This window comes from Dermacentor variabilis, chromosome 1 (genome assembly GCF_050947875.1).
Source record: "Dermacentor variabilis isolate Ectoservices chromosome 1, ASM5094787v1, whole genome shotgun sequence".
Lineage (NCBI taxonomy): Eukaryota > Metazoa > Arthropoda > Arachnida > Ixodida > Ixodidae > Dermacentor > Dermacentor variabilis.
This window is the reverse complement of record NC_134568.1, coordinates 160463488-160490904: the sequence shown is the minus strand read 5'-3', so window position 1 is coordinate 160490904 and position 27417 is coordinate 160463488. Positions and strand designations below refer to the sequence as shown.

The 27417-nt window shown below is 43.9% G+C and overlaps 1 protein-coding gene across 4 annotated transcripts in view; it reads left to right on the top strand.

Annotated features, from left to right (window-relative positions):
* Positions 1 to 27417, top strand: part of Piezo (piezo type mechanosensitive ion channel component) — a 242465-nt gene that overhangs the window by 59638 nt on the left and 155410 nt on the right. For 3 of the 4 annotated variants that reach the window (XM_075698600.1, XM_075698578.1, XM_075698585.1), the window contains 4 exons: positions 1283 to 1318; positions 15371 to 15747; positions 17815 to 18004; positions 18841 to 18919. In XM_075698600.1, the coding sequence (XP_075554715.1) occupies positions 1283 to 1318; positions 15371 to 15747; positions 17815 to 18004; positions 18841 to 18919 (682 nt within the window). The remainder of the gene's footprint in view (positions 1 to 1282; positions 1319 to 15370; positions 15748 to 17814; positions 18005 to 18840; positions 18920 to 27417) is intronic. The other variant, XM_075698593.1, reaches the window with a different exon arrangement.

Sequence of the window (27417 nt, the reverse complement as noted above, 5' to 3'; positions counted from 1 at the left end):
AGCTTTGATTGTTATAACAATACTTAATGCTCACTGTCGTCATCGTTGGCAGCAACTTACTTGTGTACTATCTCAATCTTACTTTGTGGGAACATGGAAGCGCCTGGGCTCAGTATTGTAGAGCATGAACATTCTGAGACCAGTGAGAATAGGCACGTTGCTTGCATCATGTCGCTGGTGCACCCTTGCATCATCTGCTACGCTCACTGCCTGCTGCACATGTACCATAGAAGCTCTCAGTGAACTACAGAAGCTGCCAACTAATTATTTTTGGGGATAGAATTAGTTGGCCAAAATCAATGTACACAGTTGTTTTTGCACTCTGCCCACATCTGAATGTCCATCATGGCCAGGGCTCAATCTCATGACTTAATGCTCAGAGGCAGAACACCACTGCCACTGAGCCACTGTCGCAGATTAGCTACTGTCCTTTACTATGAGTATGATGGGGCTTCAAAAATTTGTTGCCATATCAGAAGGTAAACTTTGGTTTACTGAATTTATGGGAACTAAAAAAAGATGCCCAAATGGGAACTAAACAAAGGTCCCCAGACTTTTTGGCTGGGCAAAGAAGTCGATTTAGTAGAGTTTGTCCTAAAAGGAGTCTATTGTGCATTCCAGTACACTAGGAGTTCGTCTGTGCATACTATTCAGCTTTAGCGCAGTTGCAAACTGCTTGTGAGATTGTGTGTAGAGCTTAGAACATGTTCATTTATAAGCAGTTTTCTGCTACACTGATTATCAAGCAGGTGAGGTGCATCATGGCTCGCTATTTAGAGCAGGATTATTAGGTTCGGTCGAAAAAAAAATTGTCTTAGCCAAGTGCCTTGCAAGCATTCTTTAGGTATTTCATGTTTCTGTGACCATAGTTTTGCCTCATGGCCATTTTTTAGCTCTTCCATTATCAAGATGGTGTGCGTTCTATTTGTGGTTAAAAATTCAAGATGCTCAGAACTTTTGTCCAGCTGATAGTCAATACTATCAGTATTGTGAAAAATTGTAAGGGTGATGCATCATCATTGAGGAGTGTTAACTGCATGGCATTAGCATATTTATCTTTTGCTTCCTTGAGAAAACCGTTATTTGCTACCTGCATTCAATGGCTATAATTTTGCTTTTGATAGCATTATTTTGTTGTTTTTGTACCTACCATTGATGCTTGTCATTCTGCTCTTAATGCTGTTATTTTTTCTCTCCCCCATTTTTTGCTCTTTTTTTTCTCCCCTCTGTGCTGTTGGGCATGCTGTTTCCTCCTCCCCTTTTCATTGGCCTGCGTGGATAGGCCGGTGTAGATGAAGATGCCATCCAGAAGGCTCCAGTACGTAGTGAAGCTGATTGCATCGCCATTTCTCCCTTTTGGAAGCTTCTTGCCAGGGCTGTCGTATCTGTCACCTTTAGAGCAGAGCTGAGAGAGCATTAGACAAGAACTCTCAAAGAATGCTAGTTTTGTTGTGACATGAATTTGTGGAACATACAGCTCATAAGCAGAGTGGAATAACTTAATATTGTTGCTCTCAGTTCAATTTGAGTTTCTAGCATTTTCATTAAAGTGCACTCTTTATGCACCATACTACTTTTTACTGTTTGTTGTGCAGTGATGCAAAAAAGTTCGGATAGAAACCATGGTTGGTACCTTTTTGTAATGGATTTTTATTATTTTTTGGGGTGGTCAGTTGTGTGTTACGTACGTGGTTTACTCTGCTCTTAGGCTGACAGGTGTGGCAGTCTGATGGCAAGTACTTTCTACATGTGTACCCTTTTTGCAAGATCATTAATCCAATTTGTTTGAATGAAATTTACATTGGTATGCAGTCTTTATTTGCATTGCCATTTGGTATCTTTTGATTGTTTTTTACTGGCTTATTGTCAATGTGAATAGCACTGCAAGGAGTGCATTACAACCACATTTTGTAGCTAATGGTGCTTATTGCCCTGCTACACCACATAGCACTGTGGGCCTGTGACCGAGGCTTGTGTTGCATGGGCTGTGCCTGTTCATGCCCTTGCCTGTGCACTTATGACTGCTTTGAATGCGCACGTGAAATAACTCTCATTGTATCTCTGCTAACTCCTAACATCACTGTTATGGCTGCATGTGTTTTATTTCTTATTCTCCTGAGCATTTTTGCTGCTTTCATGTATTCTTGCATGCTTATAATATTTAAGTAATAGGCATTTTGTGCGTTCTCGTCAAACTGGCTTCAAAGAATAATTGTTTTCTTAAAGGGACACTGAGCATGATTTATACTTGTTCGCTCTCAAAAATTTACATGCGGGCTTACTACACCATGCCTTGCTATTTTTATGCTCATTAAGGCTCATATTTTTTTAAAAGTGGTTTGTGAAAAGCCATATTGTACTTCCACCACCCTGGGTAATATAACAATACGAGCCAATCTTGAACAAGGTGCTGGTGCTATCAAGTACAGTAGGTCCTACGAGAGCTTCTTGTTGCCTCTGGCTTGACTTCACTTTATTATGTTGCATGGATAGCTTAATATTAAGTCCCCCAAGTTGAGATGGATAAGAAGACTCCTGTGGACGGGCCACTCTATACATAGCCTTTTCCTTGAGTGAAGTTTCTCCCAAATGCACACAGGCGGCTGGTATTGAAGATGGAGTGTCAGTTCTGCATGCCAGGAAAAAAAATAGGGAAGGGCAATTCAAACTAAAGTTTATTTTCATTGTTGAGGTACAGATTGAAAGACTGATAAAAAAAAACTGTTTTCTTGAAAGCAGCTTCACTTGTTTACATACCCAGCATAAATTTTGGAGATACCGACTGAAAAACTAATCCATCCTAGCACATGTGTAGGCAGAATTTCATGCATGCCTCCTCACATTGGGATCATTATTCAGTTTTGAATTGACTTCCCAACAAAGAGTTACAGTGCCACTGACTAATAGGAGTATTATACCGACTGAAAAACTAATCCGACTGATACCGACTGAAAAACTAATCCATCCTAGCACATGTGTATGCAGAATTTCATGCATGCCTCCTCACATTGGGATCATTATTCAGTTTTGAATTGACTTCCCAACAAACAGTTACAGTGCCATTGACTAATAGGAGTATAGGACATGATTGACTAATAGGAGTGCAGGCCGCCTCGCTTGTAGCTTTTGACCAGTGTGTAATCGAGAGCTCTCGTGCCATAACTTTATTCTTGCTTTTTTTTTAACAAAGCTTCACATTCGCAGGAACAAATATAAGTATGTTTTTTATAAAGATGGAATTAAACAGCAGTTTTGAATTTCAGTGCAGTCAGCAAAAATGTTATTGCATTAACTAGCTGCATGTGTGGTATTGACTCGTAACTTTGCAGCAGTTCTCCCTAGGATCAGTGGAGTAACTAGCTCTTTTTTCTTTTTTCAGTATAAATAAATAAGAGCTCTGTACTGTCCTCATTTACGAATCATGCCCCACAATCTAGATCGAAAATTGAAATACCTCATAGTGTCCCTTTAAGCATAGTCATAATAACTTTAGTGCAGCATGTTTCTGTCCTGATGTCTCTTCTGAAAATACAGTGAGCCTCTTCGATTATCAGTCCCTGGCAGTCCCGGTCTGCGTGGGACTGCCGTGCTGCGTTCAATTTTGCTCGGACAGCTTCGGAAGCTCCACCCATTAGGCCAAGAGTTGCCAGGAGCGTGTTCGTTCTTCGCGGACTGGAAGTTTCAAACTGCCCGCAGACTGTCGGAGCTGCAGCAGATTTTTGCTTGGACAAGTGCAAACAGCTAGCAGATGATGGCTAAAAAGTATGCGCACGGAGTCTGCCATCATGCTATGAAAGATGCCATGTGCTTCGGCTTACTTTGCACGTTTCAGACGGCAAGTATTGTACACTCGGCTATCATGTCTCGTACATCGGTGCTTTTTCTGCAATTATGCAAGCTTTTCATGAGTCGTGTAATTCTGCAGCTTTAGTTCATGTGTTATTTAAGAGACAAGCCCAGTGATCAAGTGTACATTTATTTATTTATTTATTTATTTATTTATTTATTTATTTATTTATTTATATATTTATTTATTTATTTACATTAAATAAATAGAAAAGAAGCTCACATGCTTACTTTTCTTGATGCGTTTGTGAAATCTGTCATGCTCATTACTATATGTGTAATGAACAGGTGGATTTCACCTTTTAGGTTAGTGAAACAGGTGTGCAAGGAAGCATGTCCTACTGCATACATGGCTGTTTCTCTCTGGTAGCAGGGGTGGTATACAATTGGAGTTTCTCCGATTACTTTTCACATATGTTCATCCCTTATGGTGCCAAGTTCAAGCGCTTGCTTTTTGACATGCAGAATTAGTACAGTGTACATGCGCTCTATCCGAGACGCGCGTCGGGTCTTTCGTAGATGGCCTCACGAGCTTTAAGAATATCGGCGGGTGCTTTCTGCGTGAGCAGCGCTGTTGTACGATTGTGATTTTGCCTATGTTCGTGTGGATATTCTACTTAAATTTCACAGGCAATGAGAGAGCTTAACTACATCAGTTAAGTGGCATGAAGAGCGAGAGTGTGACGTAAACTGTGCTCTGCGAGCATGTTCCATTCACTCAGGCTGCAACTCCACTATGCAGGCATTATGGTTGTGACCGATGTGTCCTTCAAGGCTGCACTATCTTGGAGGCTACTATAATGAATTCGCTGAGTAGTGGTGCTATCTATGAGTAGCTATGAGCAGACAACAGCAGCCAGGAGAATGACTTTTGGTCATGCTGCTTTCGAGTGAAACCTTGAGCAGTTCCCGACAGCTGGATCACTTCACTGTGATGTACTTGTCTGTCAGGGCTAGTCAGACTGGAAGCCACGGACGGTTTGCGCACAATGCGAGACTGCATAATCGAAGAAGCTCACTGCAGCACAATCATGTACAATCTGTTGCGAAGGCTACTGCACCTTTGTTTGGAACACTGCTACAGGAAAAATGGCTTGTACTCACAATTGCTTATACCAAAGCCATGCACTGTCATGTGCAATGTCAGTCTCTGAATATTGCATGTCATTTCACATCAAAGGTTTTTTTTATTATTATCAATTCAACAGAAAACATGGGAAAGAAAAAAATTTGTAGATTGCGCGATGTGGAACAGCAGGTTTTGTGGCACTTGGTGCCCACCGGCTAGCTAATCCTGCTGCTATGTCATGCGGCTTTGTTAACGAAATAAAGTGCTTTTAATTAACCTGTGTAAAATGCTGTGCGGTTAGTGGAGCTGCACATTTCATATGGTACTGTGTGCCTTTGATATCATCACATTGCTAGCATGAGTGCTAATTTTCCTTGCCCTCTGCAACCTCGCTGTAACAAAACACTGGTGAATTCCGCAACACTAAAGTAGGCTCAGTCTGGCCACAGAGTGCCATTTTTTTTTCCCCAACAGACTGTACTTGAAGCAGTACATATTAGGTGATAATAAACTAAATTGTAATTTTTCTTATACGTAATACTTGAGTCATCCTTGCATATGTTAGCCTGACTGCTAATTATGTTATTGTGCATATATTTTGTCATTTGGAAAAGGCAGAGATTTTGCTGTAGTAGATGAGTATCAGAGGTTGTTAACGTTTATCTGGACCTTGTTCTTCCTTGAGTGGTTCAGCACTGGTATATACCATGTCCATGTAGTAGTGCATGCTTCTACTCTGGTAATGAGCTCTTATTATTTACCAGTACACTGCATTATGCATATGCAACTAATGGGCCTTTGCAGTTTGTCGTAAATGTAGTCTTGGTTCCATCAAACTTAAACCCACTCACTATTCTGTTAGCCATGTGCCTTTATTATAAGCTACTATTGTGCATTTATACACGAGGCAGATAACTGTGATATGCAAGATCTCTTGCAGATCTAGTCCTTGCATGTTTCCTCACTTTGGTTATAATAAATTTAAAAGTAAGCAAATCCAATATGAGTTTAAAGTTGTGGAACGATAGGTACATGTAGAAAAAAGTGAAAAAAAAATGTGAAGTGTTATTCTAGTGCCAATGATTAAACAATTGCCTTTGTTTTAGTTAAAGCTGTGGTGACAAATACGTCATTTAGATTGTTCGCATTGGGCTGAAGCTGTCATTTCTTCACATGTTCTTACAACTGCAGTGCTTTCGTAGTATAAGGTTCAGCTCAGCAACTCTTTACTAGTGTGGTCCACTCATAACAATACTCAGGACAGTTAAAAATCCAGTTTTCATAGCTTGTCATTATCTCTGGGACAAACAAAACTGTCTTTCAGGACTGCCCATGCACTCATGAAAAAGCAGCACTTTTTATTATCTTTATCTTGACAATTAGAGCATTTGAAAAGTGCATCTTTTAAGGCAGCCCTGCGGCTACCTGCACAAACTTAGTCCAATGTCAAAGAAGCTATTTAGCATGAAAGGAAGTCTGTGTAAGATAAGACCTCAATTTTAGCCTTTAAAGGAAAGCTGAAGAGGATTTAGAATTGGAAGATTTAAGGTGGTTTGGAAGGCTGCAAAGCTATAGTTCAACACCTGAAGTCATTTGCTCAATTCTGTTCTGCATTGTAGCTGCACCACGATCGGCATTTAAATTTTCGTCGATGCTCTCCTTCCCTTCGCATGGAACGTAGCCAAGAAAAACTGGGCCCAAGGATGACATCAACACAAGGGTCACATAAGCTCTCTGTTTGAATCACGCATCTTGCCGATTCCCCACGATGATGTCATTATAGTCTTCATCATCAGAGCCCGCTAGCTCGCCTACAGTCTCGCTCACAGATGCTGCTGCTCATTTTTTGCTAAATTAAAGTGACTTCTGGCAACTTGTGACATAGTAAACTGTGATTTTCGTGTGCAGAAAGTGAAAAACTAATTCCCTAAAAGCTCACTTTCTTTTTTTTTAAGTGCTTCAGCTTCCCTTTAAACAAAAGAATTGTATATTCAGTGTTAAGCTCTCTGAAGGAAGTCTGCACTTTTTGATACTGGTAGAGCCTGACCATTGGGCTGTTTAGAAACCAGGCACTTTATGTAGGCTAATGGGTCTTTGAAAGTGCTCTCATGTGACTGTCTGCAATAATGAGAGCTTATATTGGTGTTGTTTCCTTAGCTGTATTTCACTATTTTTCACTATTCAGGGGAGAGGGAGTGGCTTTTTCAATCAAGAAATTTTTATCATTGCATTTAGTACACTGTGATGATCACATATATTATGCAGTTTTGGCACATAATCACATGTTATAGTTATAAGTGGACTGCTATTAGGGAGTTGAGCTTTCAATATATTCAAATAAGCTGAACTGACATAAACAGCAAAGGACAAGCTTATGGGGTACCCTCCTTGCAAGCATAACACACCACAATTCATTTGTGATAGTCACAGGCCATTTAGGCCTAATTTCATCACTTGTGAACCTTGATTGGACTATATTTCAAAATAATAATTATACATGTTGCAGACAGCCACTGGTTTATTTGTGCTGCGAGACATCATTGGATTTGTGCACCCATAATAATTAATTTGGTAAATGTTCCGAGAGGAATATGTAATTTTCTAGGCCTTTGTAAAGCGTGTGTGACATGGTTGCATTGTTTGGTAGTACTTATGTTCTTGCTAAGATAATTGTGGTGTTGCAGCTGCGCAGGGCAATTAGTGTCTGTTGAAAGCTTAGTGGCTGTGGACGCATTTACAGTGGACCTTGTTAATTCGACTTTAGTTAATAAGATTCTTCACTTATTCAACCCCATCGAAAGGTCTCACTGGCAACAATGTCTGTTGGCTGAGCCAACAATATCTCTGGGCTGAGTTAGGTGCTGTGCATGGGAAAATTCAACATTGGCTGACGTACATGCATGCACCTAAACTATGCTAGGCAATGGAAAAATTGCACCAGAGCTGTATCTGTAGCATGGATGCAGCATTGCTATTCAAGATAAGTATATTGCTATGGAACAGTATCTGCGCTGACGAAGAGGCGAGCAGTGTGAAGATGACAATGACCATTAGAGGCTAGCGCGGGCTGTTGCCTCTTGGCCAAGTGCGGAGTATTTTCTTGTAAATATACTTGTATATAGCTTTTCGTCCGCGTCTTCCTACGTAACATATCTGGTGGAGGTGGACGTTCCCTGTAGCTCGTCATGGAGCTTTGCAGTAGACGGTATGTCGAGCCTTCCTTCATGGCTCCCAGCTTCGACAACTCGACTCTGCCGGCTTCGACACCTGCTGCCACTTCGACGACCTACATCACTCTCCCCGCTCCCCGTGATCCTGGTGTATTCTAGAGCAAAGATGGGGAAGACGTCGAGGACTCGATCAGCCTGTACGAACATGTCAACCGCAATAACCGGTGGGACCCTACTATCATGCTCACCACCGTAGTCTTTTACCTCGGTGGCACACCTCGAGTTTGGTTTCGGACGCACGAAGATGAGCTCACCAGTTGGGATTCGCTTAAGCAAAAGCTCCGAGACTTGTTCGGCAACCCCTATGGTCCCCAACTTGCCGCGCAGAAGGCGCTTTCCGGCCATATGCAGACGTCAACAGAGCACTACATCACGTACATTCAGGACGTCTAGGCTCTGTGCCGCAAAGTTGACGCATACATGACTGCGTCAGACAAGGTTTCCCACATCCTCAAAGGCATTGCTGATGACGCCTTCAACTTGCTCGTTTTCAACAACATAGCGACAGTGGATGCAGTTATAAAAGATTGCCGCCACCTGGAACTCGCTAAAAGCCGATGTATCGACCAACAGTTTGCCCGTATGCCCAACACCCCAGCGACATCTTCCTGTGCCGACGCTCCTCCTCCCAACAACACTGGCGATGTTACCAGGATCATCCGCCGTGAGATCGAGGCCGCCTATCCGGCTGCCTTCGACTCCAGCTCCTCCAACACACCTGCAGTCACGGTTTCCCTGATCTAGGCAGTTGTCCGCCAGGAGTTCGCAAACATGGGTCTTCACACCATCTGCTCCGCCCATCACCCTGATACCCACCCGGCTTCTTCGATTCCACCATGTTTCCGCAACCCATCTGAATGGCGCACTGCTGACAACAAGCCCATTTGTTTTCACTGCCATCGAATCGGGCACATTTCTCGGCACTGTCGCAGTCGCTGGAGTTCCCCGACCTGGTCTACTTATACTGCCTACTCTCGCCCCCGAGGTGGCCCTTTTCGTCCCTATGCCGCACGCTCCGATAATGCCGCCACTGATTCTTCTGCGCCGAACCGCCACTATTCTCGTTCGCCTTCGCCCCAGTGACGACAATCTCGCTCTCCCCAGCCCCATCGCTCCTATTCGCCGACTCCCTTCGGACGCCGCTCCCAGCCAGAAAACTAGACAATGCAGCGCCTCGAAGTGACGCTGCATTGCTCCCTACACCACCAAATCCTCTATTGACGTTGCCCACTCATCTGAACCTTCTTGACGTGCAAGTCGACGGTGTTTCTGTGTCTGCTTTTATAGACACTAGGGCGCATTTGTCGGTAATGAGCGCTGACCTTCGTCACCGGCTGAAGAAAGTAATCACGCCGTTGTCCATGTCACCGATAGCGGAACAGCCCCCATAATTGGTATGTGTGCCACCCACGTCTCCTTCGCCAATCGCTCCACTATCGTGCTATTCACAGTCATCGCCCACTGTCCCCACGACATCATCCTCGGCTTAGACTTCCTCTTCGCACATTCTGCTCTCATCGATTGTTCCGCCAGTACTCTCCGCCTTGACTTGCCTGTTCTGGATCCCGCTGAACCACACCCCAGTCGCTTCAGTTCCGTCGACTTCGTTTGCTTGCCACCTTCGGCACTGATTTCCGTTGACTTGGTGTCATCCCCACCAGTCCCCGACAATCACTACATCGCGGCTCCTATGCAAGATGTCCTCCTTACATACGGGATCACAGTACCTCGTACAGTTTTATCTATTGCGGCGAATTGCGTCTGCCTGCCAGTGGTCAATTTTGGCTTGACGACACAAGTGCTGCCACGCGGGATGTCTCTGGCCCAGCTTTGCTCATTCGAGGATCACTCAGTAGCATCTATTGCAGTAGATGACAATTCAGCCGATCCTCCTCTACTATCGCAGTCGGCAACTTATACCATCGCCGTCTTACAGAAAATGATTGCACCTGACATGCCATCCAAGCACGCTCGTGAGCTCTACCGCGTTCTGTTTTCCTACCATGATATTTTTTTTTACTTTAATGATCATCCTTTGGCCCAAACTACAGCTGTTAAACATCGCATTCATACCGGTGATGCTCCTCCTATTCATCGCCGTCCGTATCAAGTGTCACCGGGTGTGCGTTAAGTTATTCATGCCGAAGTTCGCAAAATGCTTGCCAAGAACATTATTGAACCATCATGTAGTCCGTGGGCATCACCTGTTGTAATGCTAAAAAAGAAGGATGGCTCATGGCGCTTTTGCGTGGATTATCAGCACCTTAACAGGGTTACCAAAAAGGACGTGTATACCCTACCTCGGATTGATGATGCCCTTGACTGCCTCCACGGTGCTCGCTATTTCTCCTCTATTGACCTTCGCTCTGGCTACTGGCAGATTGCCGTGGACGATCTTGACCGCGAGAAGACTGCTTTTGTAACACCTGATGGTATTTATCAATTTAAAGTGATGCCGTTCGGTCTATGTAACGCTACTGCCACTTTTAAATGCATGATGTACTCCCTTCTTCACGGTTTCAAATGGACCACATGCCTGTGCTACTTGGACGACGTTATAGTATTCTCCCCAACGTTCGTTACGCACTTAGAGCGCCTCTCAGCATTCCTGGACGTTTTTCGTCGAGCCGGTCTGCAACTCAATGCATCGAAGTGCCAATTCGGCCATCGCCAGATTACCGTCCTTGGACATCTCATTGACACGAACGGAGTGCAACCGGGCCCAGGCAAGATCCACGCTTTTACGCACTTCCCTCTTCCGAAGTGTATCAAGGGTGTGCGCAGCTTCATCGGCCTTTGTTCGTACTTCCGCCGTTTCGTGAAAAATTTTGCGCCCATAGCACGACCACTAACCGAGCTATTGAAAAAAGATGCCACTTTTCAGTGGGGCGATAATGAGGCCTCTGCATTCTCGCATCTAATCGACCTTCTCACAACGCCTCCCGTGCTAGCCCATTTCGATCCTTCTGTGCCTACCGAAGTTCGTACTGATGCCGGCGGTCACGGCATTGGCGCAGTACTGGCACAACGCCAGTGCGGCTACGACCATGTTATCGCTTACGCCAGCAGGCTCCTCTCATCCGCGGAGTGCAACTATTCCATCACTGAGCGTGAGTGTCTGGCCCTAGTTTGGGCGGTTGCGAAGTTCCGCCCATACTTATATGGCCGACCCTTTCCCGTTGTCACAGACCATCACGCACTTTGCTGGTTATGCTCACTGAAAGATCCTACAGGAAGACTTGGTCGCTGGGCCTTACGCCTCCAAGAATATTCGTATTCTGTCACCTACAAATCTGGCCGACTATGCAAGGACGCTGACTGCCTGTCTCGCTACCCGGTAGACGAGCCTGACGACGCCGACAGTAGTACCGCCAACGGCATTTTCTCTGTGTCTGCCTTCGCTAACATCGCCGATGAGCAGTACCGAGACCTATCGCTATGAGCACTCATCGAGCGTTTGCGCCCTACACCTACCGACACATCCGTTCACCAATAAGTCCTCCAGGGCAGCATTCTGTACCGAAGGAACTTCCTCCCTGACGGATCTGATCTTCTTCTTGTCGTGCCAAAGCATCAACGACAGACTGTACTCTTTGAGATGCATGATGCACCCATTGTAGGAGATCTTGGGGTAACCCGCACGTACGACCGCGTCCGCCGCTGCTTCTATTGGCCTGGTCTCGCTCGCTCCGTCCGACGCTATGTTGCTGCCTGCGATCCCTGCCAGTGTCGGAAAACACCTCAGGTGCTACCTGCCGGTCATCTCCAGCCGACCACCGTCCCTGTGGAACCGTTCTTTCGTGTTGGATTAGACCTCCTCAGTCCCTTTCCCACGTCATCCTCTGGGAACAAATGGGTAGCCGTCGCAACTGATTACGCCACCCGATACGCTATCACGCAGGCTCTCCCTACCAGTTGCGCCACTGACGTCGCGGACTTTCTCTTGCGTGACATTATCTTGCTTCATGGTGCCCCACGACAGCTGCTTACTGACCGTGGTCGTAACTTCCTCTCAAAAGTTATCGCCGACATTGTGCATTCCTGCTCCATTCAACACAAGCTGACTACCTCATACCATCCTCAAACCAATGGCCTGACCAGAGCGGTTAAACCATACTCTTACCGATATGCTGTCGAAGTACGTTTCCAAGGACCACCTCGGCTGGGACATTGCCCTTCCTTACGTCACATTTGTGTACAATTCTTCCCGGCACGACATCGCCAGATTTTTTCCATTTTATCTACTGTATGGTCGCGAACTGACCTTAACCCTAGACACAGCACTTCCTCCTGCTGTGATCTCAACAAGCGAGTATGCGCGCGACGCCATCGCCATCGCCAACCATGCACGCCAGCTTGCCCGTACTCAACTGACGGCCTCGCAAACCACTCAGCAGCATCAGTACAACGCCTGCCACCGTGACGTACAGTTTTCGCCTGGTGCTCTCGTGTTCCTGTGGTCGCCCTCTCGTCATGTCTGACTTTCAGAGAAGCTCCTTTCGCGATACACAAGGCCCTACCACGTGCTGCGCCAGGTGACACCTGTGACGTACGAAATTGCTCCTGTTAAGTTCAACCTCGTCCTCTACTCTGGCATCTAGTGATGTCATGCACGTCAGTAGGCTCAAGGCCTACTACACTGCTTCCGAGTCCGGCCTTTAGTTGCTTCGGGACGGTGCTTTTGCCGCTGGGGGTAGTGCTACGGAACAGTATCTGCGCTGACGAAGAGGCGAGCAGTGTGAAGACGACGACGATTAGAGGCTAGCGCGGGCTGTTGCGTCTTGGCCAAGTGTGGCGTATTTTCTTGTAAATGTACTTGTATATAGGTTTTAGTCTACGTCTTCCTATGTAACAATATCAAGAAAAAAGGGCTTCTCATTGTAGCCTGATGTTCTGCTTGGTCCCAATTGACAAATGCAAAGAGAAATTATGCAAACAGCATAATGGAAATCTATCTGTCTGCCTGTGGAAGGTGCCACATCTTATGTGTTCTCCCTCACTTGCCCCCAAATGAACATGTACAAGGTTTGCAGAAGGTTGCATAATGGAGCAGAGGAAGGAGCAAGAAGGCATGTGAAAGATTTTGCTTGCTCAAATTCAATTGGAGAGCATTCAAGCTCTTGTGATATGATCTTCTTCCAAAGACATTGTTCCTTACGCTGTACAGGGCAGTGTACCATGAGTTTTACCAGATTTGTCAGGGAAGTGAAGTCTGCTGTCACCAATGGCAACTCGTAACATTCTCTGCTCAGCAACTGGCAGTGTAACTGGGGTTAGTGATAATGAGAGCTGTAAAGATTGTGCTGATTGTGTCAGATAGTTGATATGTATATCTGAGCACAGTAGAAATTGCTACAGAGGAGGTGTTTCTGCTTGAGCCCAGTGTCCGAAAGGTGTTGCGTACATCAGCATGCATTCCGTAATGTTTGTGTAATGCTATTTTCTCTGTAATTTTGTTTGTTTTATATCTCGGACGTGGTGGCTGACAATAAAGATTGATTTTGCTGTATGAAATAATGGAAAGTCTACAGAATATATTGCCCTTATAACTTGATCCACCATATAGTTCAGCCAATTCATGCTGCCCCATCAGAGTCCAATTAACAGAAACCAACTGTATTTACATTTTGCACCATATGACTGTGCCAGAGATTTCAATGCATTTGCAGCTGCTGCTGTACAAAATTTGTTGTTTTGGTACACAAACTACTAGCTTTCTGCAGTAATGATTAGCTGGAGTTGCGAAACTATAATGATTTTCATTTGGGTGTTGTTCAAAGCCGCTAGTTAACAGAAAGGGCACTAATAACAGCTCACTATGTATTAGTCTCTAAAGAGCTATGCTTTGCATTCACGGTGAAATGCTAGAAAGACAGTTGATTCTTTTATTTACAAATTTGCAGTTATACAGTTATAATTGTTTACTCAGCTTGAACTGACATTAGTTTATCATTCTACAAAATATACTTCTGTTTAAGCTTAACATGTCTAAAATTACTGGTCTCGGCATTCTGCAATGATACTGTCGTGCAATTGCTGTGCGTCCTGTTCCACTGCTGGGGAGAGGGCAATCTGTGCATGTGCAGTTAGGTTCTGCTGTCATGCATATATCTGTTCAACCTTAAGAGGAAGATTTATCTTGGGGGGGCTCCTATCTAAATCCATGGAAATGGAGAGATTGTTTTTCTCAGCAACTGCTGCGCACAATTTGATGAAGGTCGTTATATTTAAAAGAAAAAGTTGAAAACTAGTGACTGTAAGAAGCAAATTTGTCATTTATGCGTTTAATTTTTTTAACAGAAATTGTTGAAAATTGCAAAATTTCAGAAAATGAAACTATCCCATTTACGACTGTGTAACTCAGCAATGAAAAACAATGTCACAATTATGTAAACTGCACCTAATAATAAATCTAATGTGGAGAAAGGTTACGTATTGTACATGCCTCTGAAATATACAACCATCTTGTAAGTAAACTTTTGCAAAACCCTCATAAACATTGTAACAAACTCATATAAGTGAGAAATGGATGCAGTTTGCAGAAATGAAAAGGTACGAATTTCAAAACTTTGTGCCTCTATATTTTTTAAACCTACTTACTTTTGGCAATTTCTGTAAAAGAATAGATAGCCTAAATCAAAATTCTGCTTCCTACAATCACTAGAATTTAACTTTCTCTCTTAAATGCAAAAATTTCCTTCAAACTGGTTAAGGGGTTGTCTCATAAAAGCATTCCTGTGTTTTACATGTATCTGAATAGGGAGCATTGGAGTTGGCGCTGAGCTAAAACTTCCTTTAAACTGGTCCTGCTTTAGTAAAAGTTGCAGAACTTAATGTTTAAAGGTTCCATTGTAAATTTTCTACCACCATAGTAAGCAATTTACTGGTTTTCAGGCCTGATTATTTTACATATGTGCACGAATATCCAATTTTAATGCATAAGGAGTATAAAATTCAATACTCTTTCAGTTTGGCTGTTGTTACTTAAATATTAGGTGATCCATGTTGAGGTAAACTTCAACATTGGATATGCAGACTATGCTGGTCTGGATAAATCAAGCTTGTGCACAGCCTATCTAGGTGTGTCAAGTTATTTGCACGAAGCTATAAGCAGAGTACACCTGGAATCATTGAACCTTCAGCAGTTTATTGCTTCACAATATAGCTTTGCATGTATATTTGCAGCTGAGCTTAGTTACTGTTTTGTGTTTGTGGCTTTGTCCAGCTACTGGACAATGACCATGTGGGTCGGTCGTACCAGAGCATGGCTGTCAAGGCCAGTGTGGAGCCCAGTGCCAGTGTTGCCTGGACCTCTCTGGAAGGCACAGTGGGGTCTGGTGGAGTGGTACCTCCTACTGGTGGAGCCAGTGTTGCAGCTGGCTGTTTGGCCGAGGATGACACAGTAGCAGGCAGCATGCCTCCTGACCGAGGTCCTGGTAGCCGTCAGCTTCTGCTGCTCATGGTGCTGCAGGGGTGCCGGCTGCTGACACGTGGCAGCTATGTGGTCACCCTCATAATGATGATGGCCTGGAGCATCACCTATCACTCCTGGCTCACCTTTGTGCTGTTGCTGTGGTCTTGTGTCCTCTGGATGATGCCCAGGTGGGAGGTTTTCTGCGATTCATTTCATTCTGAGAGAGGGAGAGGGGTGGTGCTTGCTGTTAATAGGCATTTTTTGATGGGTCATCATCATCAGCCTATTTTATGTCCACTGCAGGACGAAGACCTCTCCCTGCGATATCCGATTAGCCCTGTCTTCCGCCAACCGATTCCAACAAGCGCCGGCGAATTTCCTAATTTCATCCCTCCACCTAGTCTTCTGCCATCTTCGACTCCGTTTCCCTTCTCTTGGTATCCATTCTGTAACCCTAATGGTCCAATGGTTGTCTAACCTGCGCATCACATGACCTGCCCAGCTCCATTTTTTTTCTCTTAGTTTCAATTAGAATATCGGCTGTACCCTTTCACTCTCTGATCCAAACAGCTCTCTTTCTGTCTCTTAACGCTATGCCTAGCTTTATTCATTCCATCGTTCTTTGCGCTGTCTTTAACTTGTTCTCAAGCTTCTTTGTCAGTCTCCAAGTCTCTGCCCCATATGTCAGCACCAGTAAAATGCACTGATTGTACACCTTCCTTTTCAATGATAATGGCAAGCTTCCAGTCAGGAGCTGATAATGTCTGCCATATGCGATCCAACTCATTTTATTCTTCTATGAATTTCCTTCTCATGATCAGGGTTTCCTGTGATTAATTGACCTAGGTAAATGTACTCCTTTACCGACTCTAGAGGCTACCTGCCGATCCTGAATTCTCGTTCTCTTGCCCAACTATTCATCATTATCTTTGACGTAGTAGTTCTGTGGATACCCGCAGCGTGGAGAGAACTAATGAATAAAGGGAAAATCAGACATCCACCTGTTCGTAGCAATTGCTACAAAGGAAGCGCATACGGGTTCCTCGAAAGAAAAGCCTCAGAGTTGAAGCAAAATTCGTCCTTGTCCGGGACTCGAACCTGGGACCACCGCCTTTCCGGGGCAGCCGCTCTACCATCCGAGCTAACCAGGCAGCTAGCAGATGGCAGGGCGAAGTGTTGTCGACAAATTTGACTTCGCCCTGCCATCTACTAGCCGCCTGGTTAGCTCAGATGGTAGAGCGGATGCCCCGGAAAGGCCGGTGGTCCCGAGTTCGAGTCCCGGACCAAGACGAATTTTTCTTCAACTCTGAGGCTTTTCTTTTGAGGAACCCATATGGGTTTCCTTCGTAGCAATTGCTACGAACGGGTGGATGTCTGATTTTCCCTTTATTCATCATTATCTTTGTCTTCTGCATATTAATCTTCAACCCCACTCTTACGCTCTCTCTGTTAAGGTTCTCTTTGTTGCAACTCGTCTGCAGTATTGCTGAATAAAATAATGTCATCGGCAAACCAAAGGTTGCTGAAGTATTCGCCGTCGATCCTTACTCCTCAGCCTTCCCAGTTTAATAGCTTGAATACTTCTTCCAAGCACGCAGTGAATGGCGTTAGAGAAATTGTGTCTCCTTGTCTGACCCCTTTCTTTATAGGTATCTTCCTACTTGTGTAGAATTAAGGTGGCTGTGGAATCTCTGTATGTATTTTCCAACGTATTTATGTAAGCGGTCTGTATTCATTGATTACGTAATGCCTCTGTGACTGCTGGTATCTCTACTGAATCAAATGCCTTTTCATAATCTATGAAAGCCATATAGAGAGGTTTGTTGTACTCTGCGGATTTCTCAATTACCTGATTAATGGCATGGATGTGATCCATTGTAGAGTATCCCTTCCTGAAGCCAGCCTGTTCCCTTGGTTGACTAAAGTCCAGTGTTGCCCTTATTCTATTGGAGATTATTTTGGTAACTATTTTCTATAATACTGTGGGAGTAAGCTAATGGGCCTATAGTTTTTCAATTCTTTAACATCTTCCTTGTTGTGGATTAGTATAATGTTTGCATTCTTCCAGTTTTATGGGACCCTTGCAGTCGATAGACACTTCGTATATAGAGCTGCCAGTTTTCCAAGCATTATACAATATTGTGAATAAGTGATGATATTGTGAAATAAGTGAAAATATTTTGAAGTAAGTGATATTGTCATGGTCTTGTTTGGTGTGTGCAATGTGAGTGATTGCTGTGTGTACGTGATACAAGCTCTCGGTTGGCCTGCTTGCGGTCATCACCTGCTTTGGTGGCCTATGCGGAGCTCCTGCTGCTGCTTCAGTATCTGTACAGCCTTGACTTGACTGATGAAGAGCTGCCGCCGCGGGTGAATGCGGTCAACCTGGCCCAGGTGGGCCTGTTCAAGTATGGCAACAACTCATACCAGCCACTGGCTGTCAAGGTTAGTGATTAGTGAACTTTTTGCAGCAGTTATGTACAGCATGGCTGACTTGTAGCACTAGAGACTTGCCTAACAGGGTTTACAATGGCTTAAAAATGCATGGGAATGTATTTTGGGGGGCTGTGCAAAAGCTTGATTAGTGAGTGGATGATCAGTTTCAAACTAACAACAAATGGTACATTCGGTTGGTTCCTACCGTGCTCCAACTTGGGTCGCAACGATGGGAAGCCCTCTCTAGATTGAAGCCAGAAAAAGCATGCCCAAGCCAAACTTACACCTACTTGCCAGAGCAATTGTAGGCTGGAAGTGGAAACACATCAACACTTCCATTGTAAGCAAACATAAGAAAACATAAGAAAATTGTGGGACTCACAACGAGACAGTTCATTCTGAAAATGATTTTATATTAGAGGGAAATAAAGCAAGCAAGAAAGAGATTGAATGCACTCTGATCTCCTTCCACTTGCATAATGGTGATGCTGTTGCAAGTGCGTGGGATTCATTGTGCATAATGTATTGCATGTTCAGCCTCTATGCACTAACACATGCTGGGTTGTATTGCAGCCATTAACTATTACCATGTCAATTCTTGACTGAACATTCTCAGATCAGCTGCATAACATTGTCTGTTATGACTGCCTTTGCCATGATAGCACAGAAAAATGGCTCGCTTCAAATTGACGTTTAAGAACTGTTGTGAAATTCAATAAGAAGAAATTCAAATCTGGGTCATTACAGCATTAGCACTGCAATACTAAGCAGTTCCAACAGAGCCACATACTGCCTACCATTGTATGCAGCTGCCTGTCACCATGCTTTTCTTTTTGTGTAAACAGATGCTGTACACAATCATGTTCTGGATTACTTTGCGCCAGTATGTGGAGCACCAGCGCACACCCCCTGCACTTGGCATCGGTGAGTGATGAACTTACATTAAAATATTCCTGGTTCAGGTCGGGTAAAACTCAACAGTAAACGCAGTGACTTGCAGGGAATTCTGGAGTGCCCTTTTTGCACAAGTTCATTCATTTTGTCTTGCATTTTAGGGTTAAATAAAATCAAGAAGTTGCTAAAGCTCTAGTCAAGTAGTGGACAAATTTGCAGACTTGCAGGCAGATTCGTGTTGTGGCAAGTGCATTGGCACAGAGCATTCACATAATAAAGAATTAGAGGGGGTGATTGTAGCCTTTCTAAAGTACTTCTATCAAAGTTTTAGTTATGTCATCAACACAATGGCTGGTAATAGCTATGAAAATTTACTCTGGGACTTGTTTAAAAATGTGTTTCAACATGACAAAAGCTTTTGTGCCAAAATTGTAGGAAGTGCATGCCTTTCCTACTGCATGGTGGATGGTGGACGACATGCTCACATTTTGTACATACGATGACGATCATGTCTGCAAAGTATGTCGCCAAATATCACACTGATGTATGTTTTGAAAACAACTGGAAATTTTCATAGGGTAGCCACTCTCCCCACCAGCAAAGTGGTGTCACATGCGTGACAATTCCATGTCAGTCTTAGAGTCTGATAGCCAGCTGCAGTGCAAACTCAGGGATTCTCATTAAAAGCAGAGCTCATAAAATTTCTTCCAAAAATGCAACATACAACAAGACAAGAAGGTAAAAATGGCCGTGTAGGTTGTGATGTGAATGTCACAAGAGCCCTTCACTCTGATATGGAAGAAGGCAAGAGAGACACGTTGCTTACAAGCACTGGTCAAGAGAACACGAGGAAGCTTCTGCTGTGAAGACTTGACCACACTGTAGCTGGTGTCGGCAGTTACTATTTGACACCACTTTGGTCTGAAAATAGGATTTTCAGTACCTTCATTTTTGTTCCCATCACTTTTCCACACCCAGTTGCAAGTTTCTGGTAAAAATGTCATCTAAAGAACAAAATGCAATGTTGTACCTCCTTCAAAGTGGCGCCTGGCCGGTTCCAAACACCTGCTATTTCGAAACTACAAGCACATCCGCTGCCACTTTTCTTCAAGAGCTTGTGTTATATTTTGCTTTCAACAGGACGTGAGTGAATTCTGCATACAATAGCCAAGCATTCTAGTCACAGTGGTAGAATAGGAGAGGCGGCCAAACGAGCTTTGCAAGCACATCTCTACTCCTCTCAAGTTTGTGCAAATGTCGCCAGGTGGCGAGGCGACCTTATGGGCCTAGATAAGTGCTTTACAAGCTCTCTGCATTGCAAACAGTCCATGATTATCACAAATTTTCTTGCATTAAGAGGTTATTTATGTTTTTAATACAGAGAAATCTCGATGCAATGAACTTCATGGGACCGCAACAAATTGTTCATTGTTCTGAAAGGTTGTTATAGTGGAAGCCCTAAATTCAACCATTCCGCCCATCGACCCATAGGTTGTCACCATATGAGCGATCCACAAAAACGTTGCTGTTGGCTCTCTGCCCACGCTGTTGCAATTTTCCGTAGATTCCACCACCATGCACCACCGAAGCACCGTATAGTAAGAGGGGCACACGCAAGAGACGTTGACGCTGAGGAAACCACCGACAAAGAGGAACCTCTGTCACCTCCAAAGCATAGTTTTTTTTTGTTTGTTTGTTTGTTTGTTTTTCATATCCTTTGCCCGTATACACCGCAACTGTCTCACTTGGGATGCACAACCTGAACTGTTTCAAAGAAGGGTGAAGAAAGGAAAAACACTTGTCTGGGCAGAGCATGCACTAGCAAAACCTAATGCGTCATCGCCTCCACAATATTATTATTATTATTATTATTATTATTATTATTATTATTATTATTATTATTATTATTATTATTATTAAAGTTTTTTCCCTCCGGCATTGTCTCAGGTTTTCCGAACCCATGCGCCGTGGCATCCGCTTTGTGCACCTTGTCGTCTGCTAGCCTGCTTTTCTGGCTGCTGTGACTGAAGTCTAAGAATTCTCAAATTTCTGAATATTAATTTGTAGTGCTGAGTTGTTGTTAACATGACACGGAAACTGAATAGCGCGTTATTCTGAAAAGTTCGGTATTCTGAAGTTTGTAGTACTGAAATATCTTTACATTGAAGCTATAAGCAATCAGCAGGTGATTTAAGTTTGTTAGTCTGAAAAGTTTGTTGACGTGGTGTTTCTAGCGACGAGGTATCTCTGTAGCATGCTGAGACTTTCAGCCAGTCTTGTACACAAAAGTAAGTGTACCCTGTATGGAGCTTAAAAACAATAAATAGGCATGGGCAATTTCACTATGACAGTCACAGGTCATTGATATTGAGCGATGTACATTTATTTTTATTGAAGCGGTAAAATTCCTTTCGGTGAATGCACAGTGCCTAAAATATTTGACTTACAGGTCATCGTGTGTAGTGCTGAGCTTATGAGCAGTTACTTTACACAAGAGGTGTAAGTAAATTGCTCGGTGGTGGGGTCAGCACTTGCTTAATTATTGTTGAGCTCTCTATGAAACTGGAGAACAATCTGCTTAAAAAAAATTGAAACCAATTTTATTTGCGATATGGTACTTTACTTGCACAATACACAAGAAAGGGGATAGCTGTTCAAGGTTACAATGCATAATGAAAAGAAATGGCCTGGATATAGCGACACTGCAATTGAGCTCAGAAAAATAAATAAAAGTGAATGCTCCTACACGTGTTATTGCGAAGCACTTCATAACGCAAATTCTGACAGCTTCCCAATTTTTAGTTTTGTCCTTCGCTTTTCGATTTCGTCTTTCGCATACTGGCACATTCTCATTGGCAATTTACTGTGTAGTACGTTAGGTATAATTTTCTTGTGATCTTCAAAGGATAATAATACATATCTGGTGAACATAGCAACAGTAAAGTAAAATTGTTATTCCCATTTACCCCATATAAACAGCTTTGAAGTTAGAGGTAATCAATTTCAGGCCGAAAATTTGGCGTATTAACCCCCTATTTACTGCAAGTCGGAAGCTCCCTACTTGCACGAAAACCCCAACTGTGGATAGATACCACCATGCTCACTTAACAATCAGCATTTTATGTTCTTGCAATTGTGATGTGCTTTATATTTTTTAACATACTTGCATGCCCTCTAAAGAACGAAAACAGCAATGACAACAACGTGATAATAATAATAATGCGGTTAACACATGTTAATACTAAAGTTTTTAGTAAACAGTAAATATTTATTGTTAACATATAACACTAACTATGGTAACGAACTGCTACAATATAAAAAAAATAATTAATTTCAACCATCGGCCCTTTAGCAACAACATTTATTTAGTCCCTAGCACCAATTCGTATCCAGGAAAATAAACAAATAAAAATAAGTGAACAAGCAATGAGGAGTGAATGACGCATCTGCAGGAATGCTTCATGAGCAAATACACGCAGATCCACGGTCTAAGCGACTTAAAATATTCAGTGTCATTTAATCCCTCTCTATTGTATGACACGACGACATGAAGCTCCTTCTCAAATGGTCGAGACGTAAAAATACAGCTTGACTGCTTGTGGTGTCTGTGACTACGTACTTTCACGTACGGCGAAATACCCATGCTGACACCTTGCATAAGACGGCTACTTGAGAGAAGTTGCAAAAGGCTCGGAGCATTGGTGAAGCTGCACCATTTGGCCACCCTCTCCTACTCTACCACTGTGGTTCTAGTTGACTGGAAGCAGGGACAACCGCTGCATACCAGAATTTTGCAAAGCTCTTGCTGTTACAGCTGCAGCATCGGCCACACGCGAGCCCACAGCCACATCGGCCACATGTGTACTGTGCACACAGTTCTGTCGCGCTTCCGAACTTCATGTGCACCCTCCTTTTAGAGTCACCGAATTTAAAGTGTTCATTGTAACAGTACGGAACTTTTGAATATGTTCTTTTTATCTGGACAAAGTTTCGATCAGCAGGGTCAGAAAATCATAAATGCCATTGAATGTGGGTCATTATAACTGATAGATCATTATATCTGGGATCAACTGTGTGTATGCGTGTGTGTATGTGCGTGTGTGTGGGGGGGGGGGCGCGCACGTGCGCAGGGTGGTTCAGCGAACACTTTCAAACATTTTAAAAAATTGCCTGTGACAGGTAGCACAATTCTAGTCCGTGAATTGGTCTACTTGAAAAGGCGGACATTACTTGCACAAAAAATTGAAATGCCTGATCAACTAATGAACAAAAATTCAATAATGAAGTTTTTAGCTAATTACCTTATGTCAGATATTTCAATTCACAAATTCTAGTGGGTGAGACTGGAAGGCATATTCACCTGGAAAGAATTGTATGGATGACACCATTTACGAGATACGCACCGTGAAACTTGCAAAAAATTCACTGTCATTCCATTTGCTTTCTGAACAAAATGTCGTTTTATGCATTGAAGCACAAAAGTAACTGGAACACCAATGCATTTCTCCACAAAGTTCGGGAATTAATATCTCGAAACTAGTGCCATACTGAGAATTCGTTCCAAGTGGATTCGCCTTCCGAACTCCCCAGCTAGACTTTTAGGTGAACTGCGGGAGGACAGGACAAGGAAGGAAACAAACTCATTACACAATGTGCTCATGTTTGACGTCCGTGTGCCGCCACAGCCACGCTAGAAAAGGAGGTGCACGTCAACCTGGCCCCACTTCCTCTCCCTCTCCCCTTCCATATGCTACCCTCCCCCTTTATCATGCTCATCAAGCCACCATCCTGCTCGACTTGCTCTCGCATGCTTTCGCTCACACCTAGCACCTTGTCGCACTTGGACGTTATATAAAACATTATGCGGCTCCGCTTCGATGGTCGCTCTCGGTCGCACAGTGTGCGATTTGAGAGGTGCGTTTGCAAGCAGCCGCACGTAATTCTACCATTTCACCATCTATGTCCACAGAAATTTTCACTTAAGGTGAAAGCCTTATACGGCTCATGGGATGATAAGGCCGATGTCCGGCATTAAGCCGTCGGCGCTATGGCACCAAAATTCATAGGGAGTCGTACCCTCGACGTTTGGTGAGAGTCGAACCCACTGCCTGTGGTGTTAATCAAGGCAAATTTAATTAAGACTCGCGACTTTCGGTGAGAATCAAGCTCATGACCTTCAGTGTTAATTAGGGCAAATTAGGCCCCTTTATAAGAAAGTGCGCAGCCAAGGCGGAGAAGAAACATCAGCATGACCTGTGGTGTTAATTAAGGCAGTTAAGATATAGCTTATTAAAGCACTCGAACCCACGACCTTTGGTGGGAGTCGAACCCACCTGGAGATATTGACTAATCGGCCATATCTCCAAGTTAGATTCAAGTTGACATTGTGAAGGTCGAGGGTTCAACTCTCGTGGTGGCAGTCATGAAGGTGAAGTTAGTTGAGGCACTTGAACCGATGGAACGCCCGACCTTTGGTTGGAGTTGAACCCACAACCTGTGGGGTTAATTAAGGCACAGTTAATTTAGATAGAATTAAATAACTTTGGTGGGAGTCAAACCCACTTGGAGATGTGGGTGAACGGGCCATATCTCCAAGTTGGATTCCACTTGACATTGTGAAGGTCAAGAGTTAAACCCACAACCTTTGGTGTGAGTCAACCTGCAGCTTTTGGTGTTAATTAAAGTGAGGTTGATTAAGACTCTCGAACCCACAACCCTACATGGCAAACCGGCCACATCTCACAAGAATTGAACCCACTACCTTTGTTGTTAATTAAAGCAAAGGTAATTAATATATAGTTAATTAAGACAATTAATGTACTAGAACCTATGACCTTTGGTGTTACTCAGGGTAAAGTTAATTAAGGCACTCGAACCCATGACCTTTGGTGGAAGAAAACAATAGGAAGTAACAATGCATTAGAATGAAAATGTAAAGCAACGTAATGAATGTCTCGTGAGCGGGCAGGCTTTTGCCTTCATTCTCTTTAGTGTGTCTAAAGTGCCTGCCAACTTTTGTCTCTGTATTCCTTTGTGGTGGCAGCTATATTGAGGTTCAAAATACATGGTGTTTTACGGACCAAAAGTTATAAAAGCTTAAATACTTCGTTATATGGAGGTTTAATTGTATATGTACGTTACTTAGAAGAGGATGCATGCACAAAAGCGTCATTATTTTCCGAACATTTCAGTTGAGTTCTGCCCTTCAAAGTAAATTAGATTAAATTATAATTACTAGCACTTATACTTACTTATAATTACTCTAGCAGCGTTTATTATCTTCCTCAGCCAGCTTTTATATATGGCACGCTCTGGTGTGTGTGTCTTGTGCCTCATGCCGCGAGCTAAGAGGTTAGAAAAAAGGGAAGAACAAGAAAAGGAGCTTCTGCTCCTGCTGTCAGTCCAAACGGTTCTCTGACGTTCCAAAGGTTTATCAGTGAGGTCACCCGGGGACTCCCCTTCGTCTTTGCATACCTCGATGACCTCCTGGTGGCTACTGTTTCCCCCAAGCAGCATAGCAACCATTTGTACCTGCTATATTGTTGGCTCCAGGAACACGGCCTTCTCATCAACATCACGAAGTGTGTCATTGGTGTCCACGACATTGAGTTCCTCAGACATTGTGTGACCCCCAAAGGATTGTTGGAAAAGAAAGTTCAAGCCTTGCGCAAGTTCCCTAACCCAGCGTCACTGCAAAAGCTCCATGAGTTCCTTGGGCTGCTCAACTTCCACCGCCATTTTCTTCCCAACATCGCCTGAATTATTATACCACTTACTGAGCATCTCAAGACCACTAAACCTCCATCCGCCTCACTGTCCTGGACCTCTGGTGCCAAAGAGTCCTTCCAGGCTGCGAAGAGCGCATTGGCAGATGCCACCCTCCTGGGGCATCCCCTACATGTTGCACCAATGCGTCTTATCACCGATGCATCTAGTGTGGCTGTCGGTGTCGTTTTACAACAGTTTCAGCACAACTTCTGGTGCCCACACAGGTTTTTATGCCAGAAGTTGAAGCCTGCAGAAACATGCTACATCATCTCTGGGTCGCCACATTATAGGGAGCGAGGTTAGGTCCACTACAACAATGTATGACTCAGCAAGCCAAAGGCCTGAGAACTGTTTAGACTTATGGCAGGAGCAGAAGTTATTTCTTTTTTATTTGTCTTCCCATTTTTCTAACCTCGTAGCTCGCTGCACAAGACAGAAGACACATGCACCAGAGCACACCATATATAAAAGGCAGCCGAAGAAGATGACGATGGCTGCTACAATTACTATTATAATTATACAATAAAAGCTTGTTGATTTGCAACTCGTTAATTCAAAATTTTGGATAATTCGAAGTAGCCGCTGCGGTCCGTCCTGCAATGCATTGAAAGCAAAATGTAACACATCCCGCTAATTCACACTGAAATCCGCACTGCCACCGATAATTCGAACTCCGCACCATCATGGATGGGGAGAGTGCTAGTGCTCAGGAGCACGTTGGCGAAGCTGGCGTCGCCATGCACACCACGCAGCTTTATCTGCAGCCCTTTGTTTAGGCCTGACTGGAGAGATAGGCGTTTGTGCCTGGCCAGGCATGGCCAAATGCCTCTATTGCAGGTCGCTTCTCTCCCATGAGGTTCTGTATAAAGCTCAAGGGCTATAAAATTGTCACCGTGTGTCGTATGCTGCATGCGCGAGCGAAAGTGTGCAAGGGTGAGCCGGCAAACACAGCTCAATCAAGGCACGGGAGTGAAGAGAAGGGAGGTGGGGGGGTGGGGGGGCATTCTCCGGCAGCTGCAGCTGCTTGCAGCGTGGCCACGTGGGTGCCGTATCTTGAAAGCAATCTTCAACGTGGCCAAAGTGCCTGCCCGCTTGGGTCTCATCTTCAAAGCGATCTGCGGTGTTTGCAGAGTGCACGTAGTGTTGGTAGCTTCATATGCGATGTACTTTCTACGTTTTATTTGTGTTGAAGCAAGAGCTGTACAAAGGTCGATTCGCTCGCTGCTACTGCCGCAATTCCTCACTCCAGCGTTTTTCAGCAAGTTTCCGTGAGCAAGATGTGTTCACGTTTACCTGTGTGTGCATGACACCATACTTGTTAATTTACTAAGTAAGCGAATGTTCACAAGTTTATATGGCCCATAAAAGCATTATCCTTACTTCATATAGGTATTTACTCATTTGCTATCGTAATCGATGCTTTGCTTTTCGGGCAAAACTGCGACATTATTTTTTCTCTGCACCAGTCGGCGCGATGAACGTGCGGATGAAGCAAGAGCCATCTCGACTTTGGGCACGTTGGACCGCGTTGGCCGCGTCCTGTTACGTTGGCTGCGCCAGTGCTTTGAAGTATAGATGTTGTTGTTCACGCCAATGTGACATAGGCTGTGTACACATGTACTTACGCCACGTCTGACTATGTACACGCCTTAACTGAGTGATTTTTTTCTCTGATTTTCATTAGTTCGAACTTTATATAATTCTAATTTTCATAGCATCCCTGCAGAATTTGAATTAATGAGCTTTTACTATAATTACTA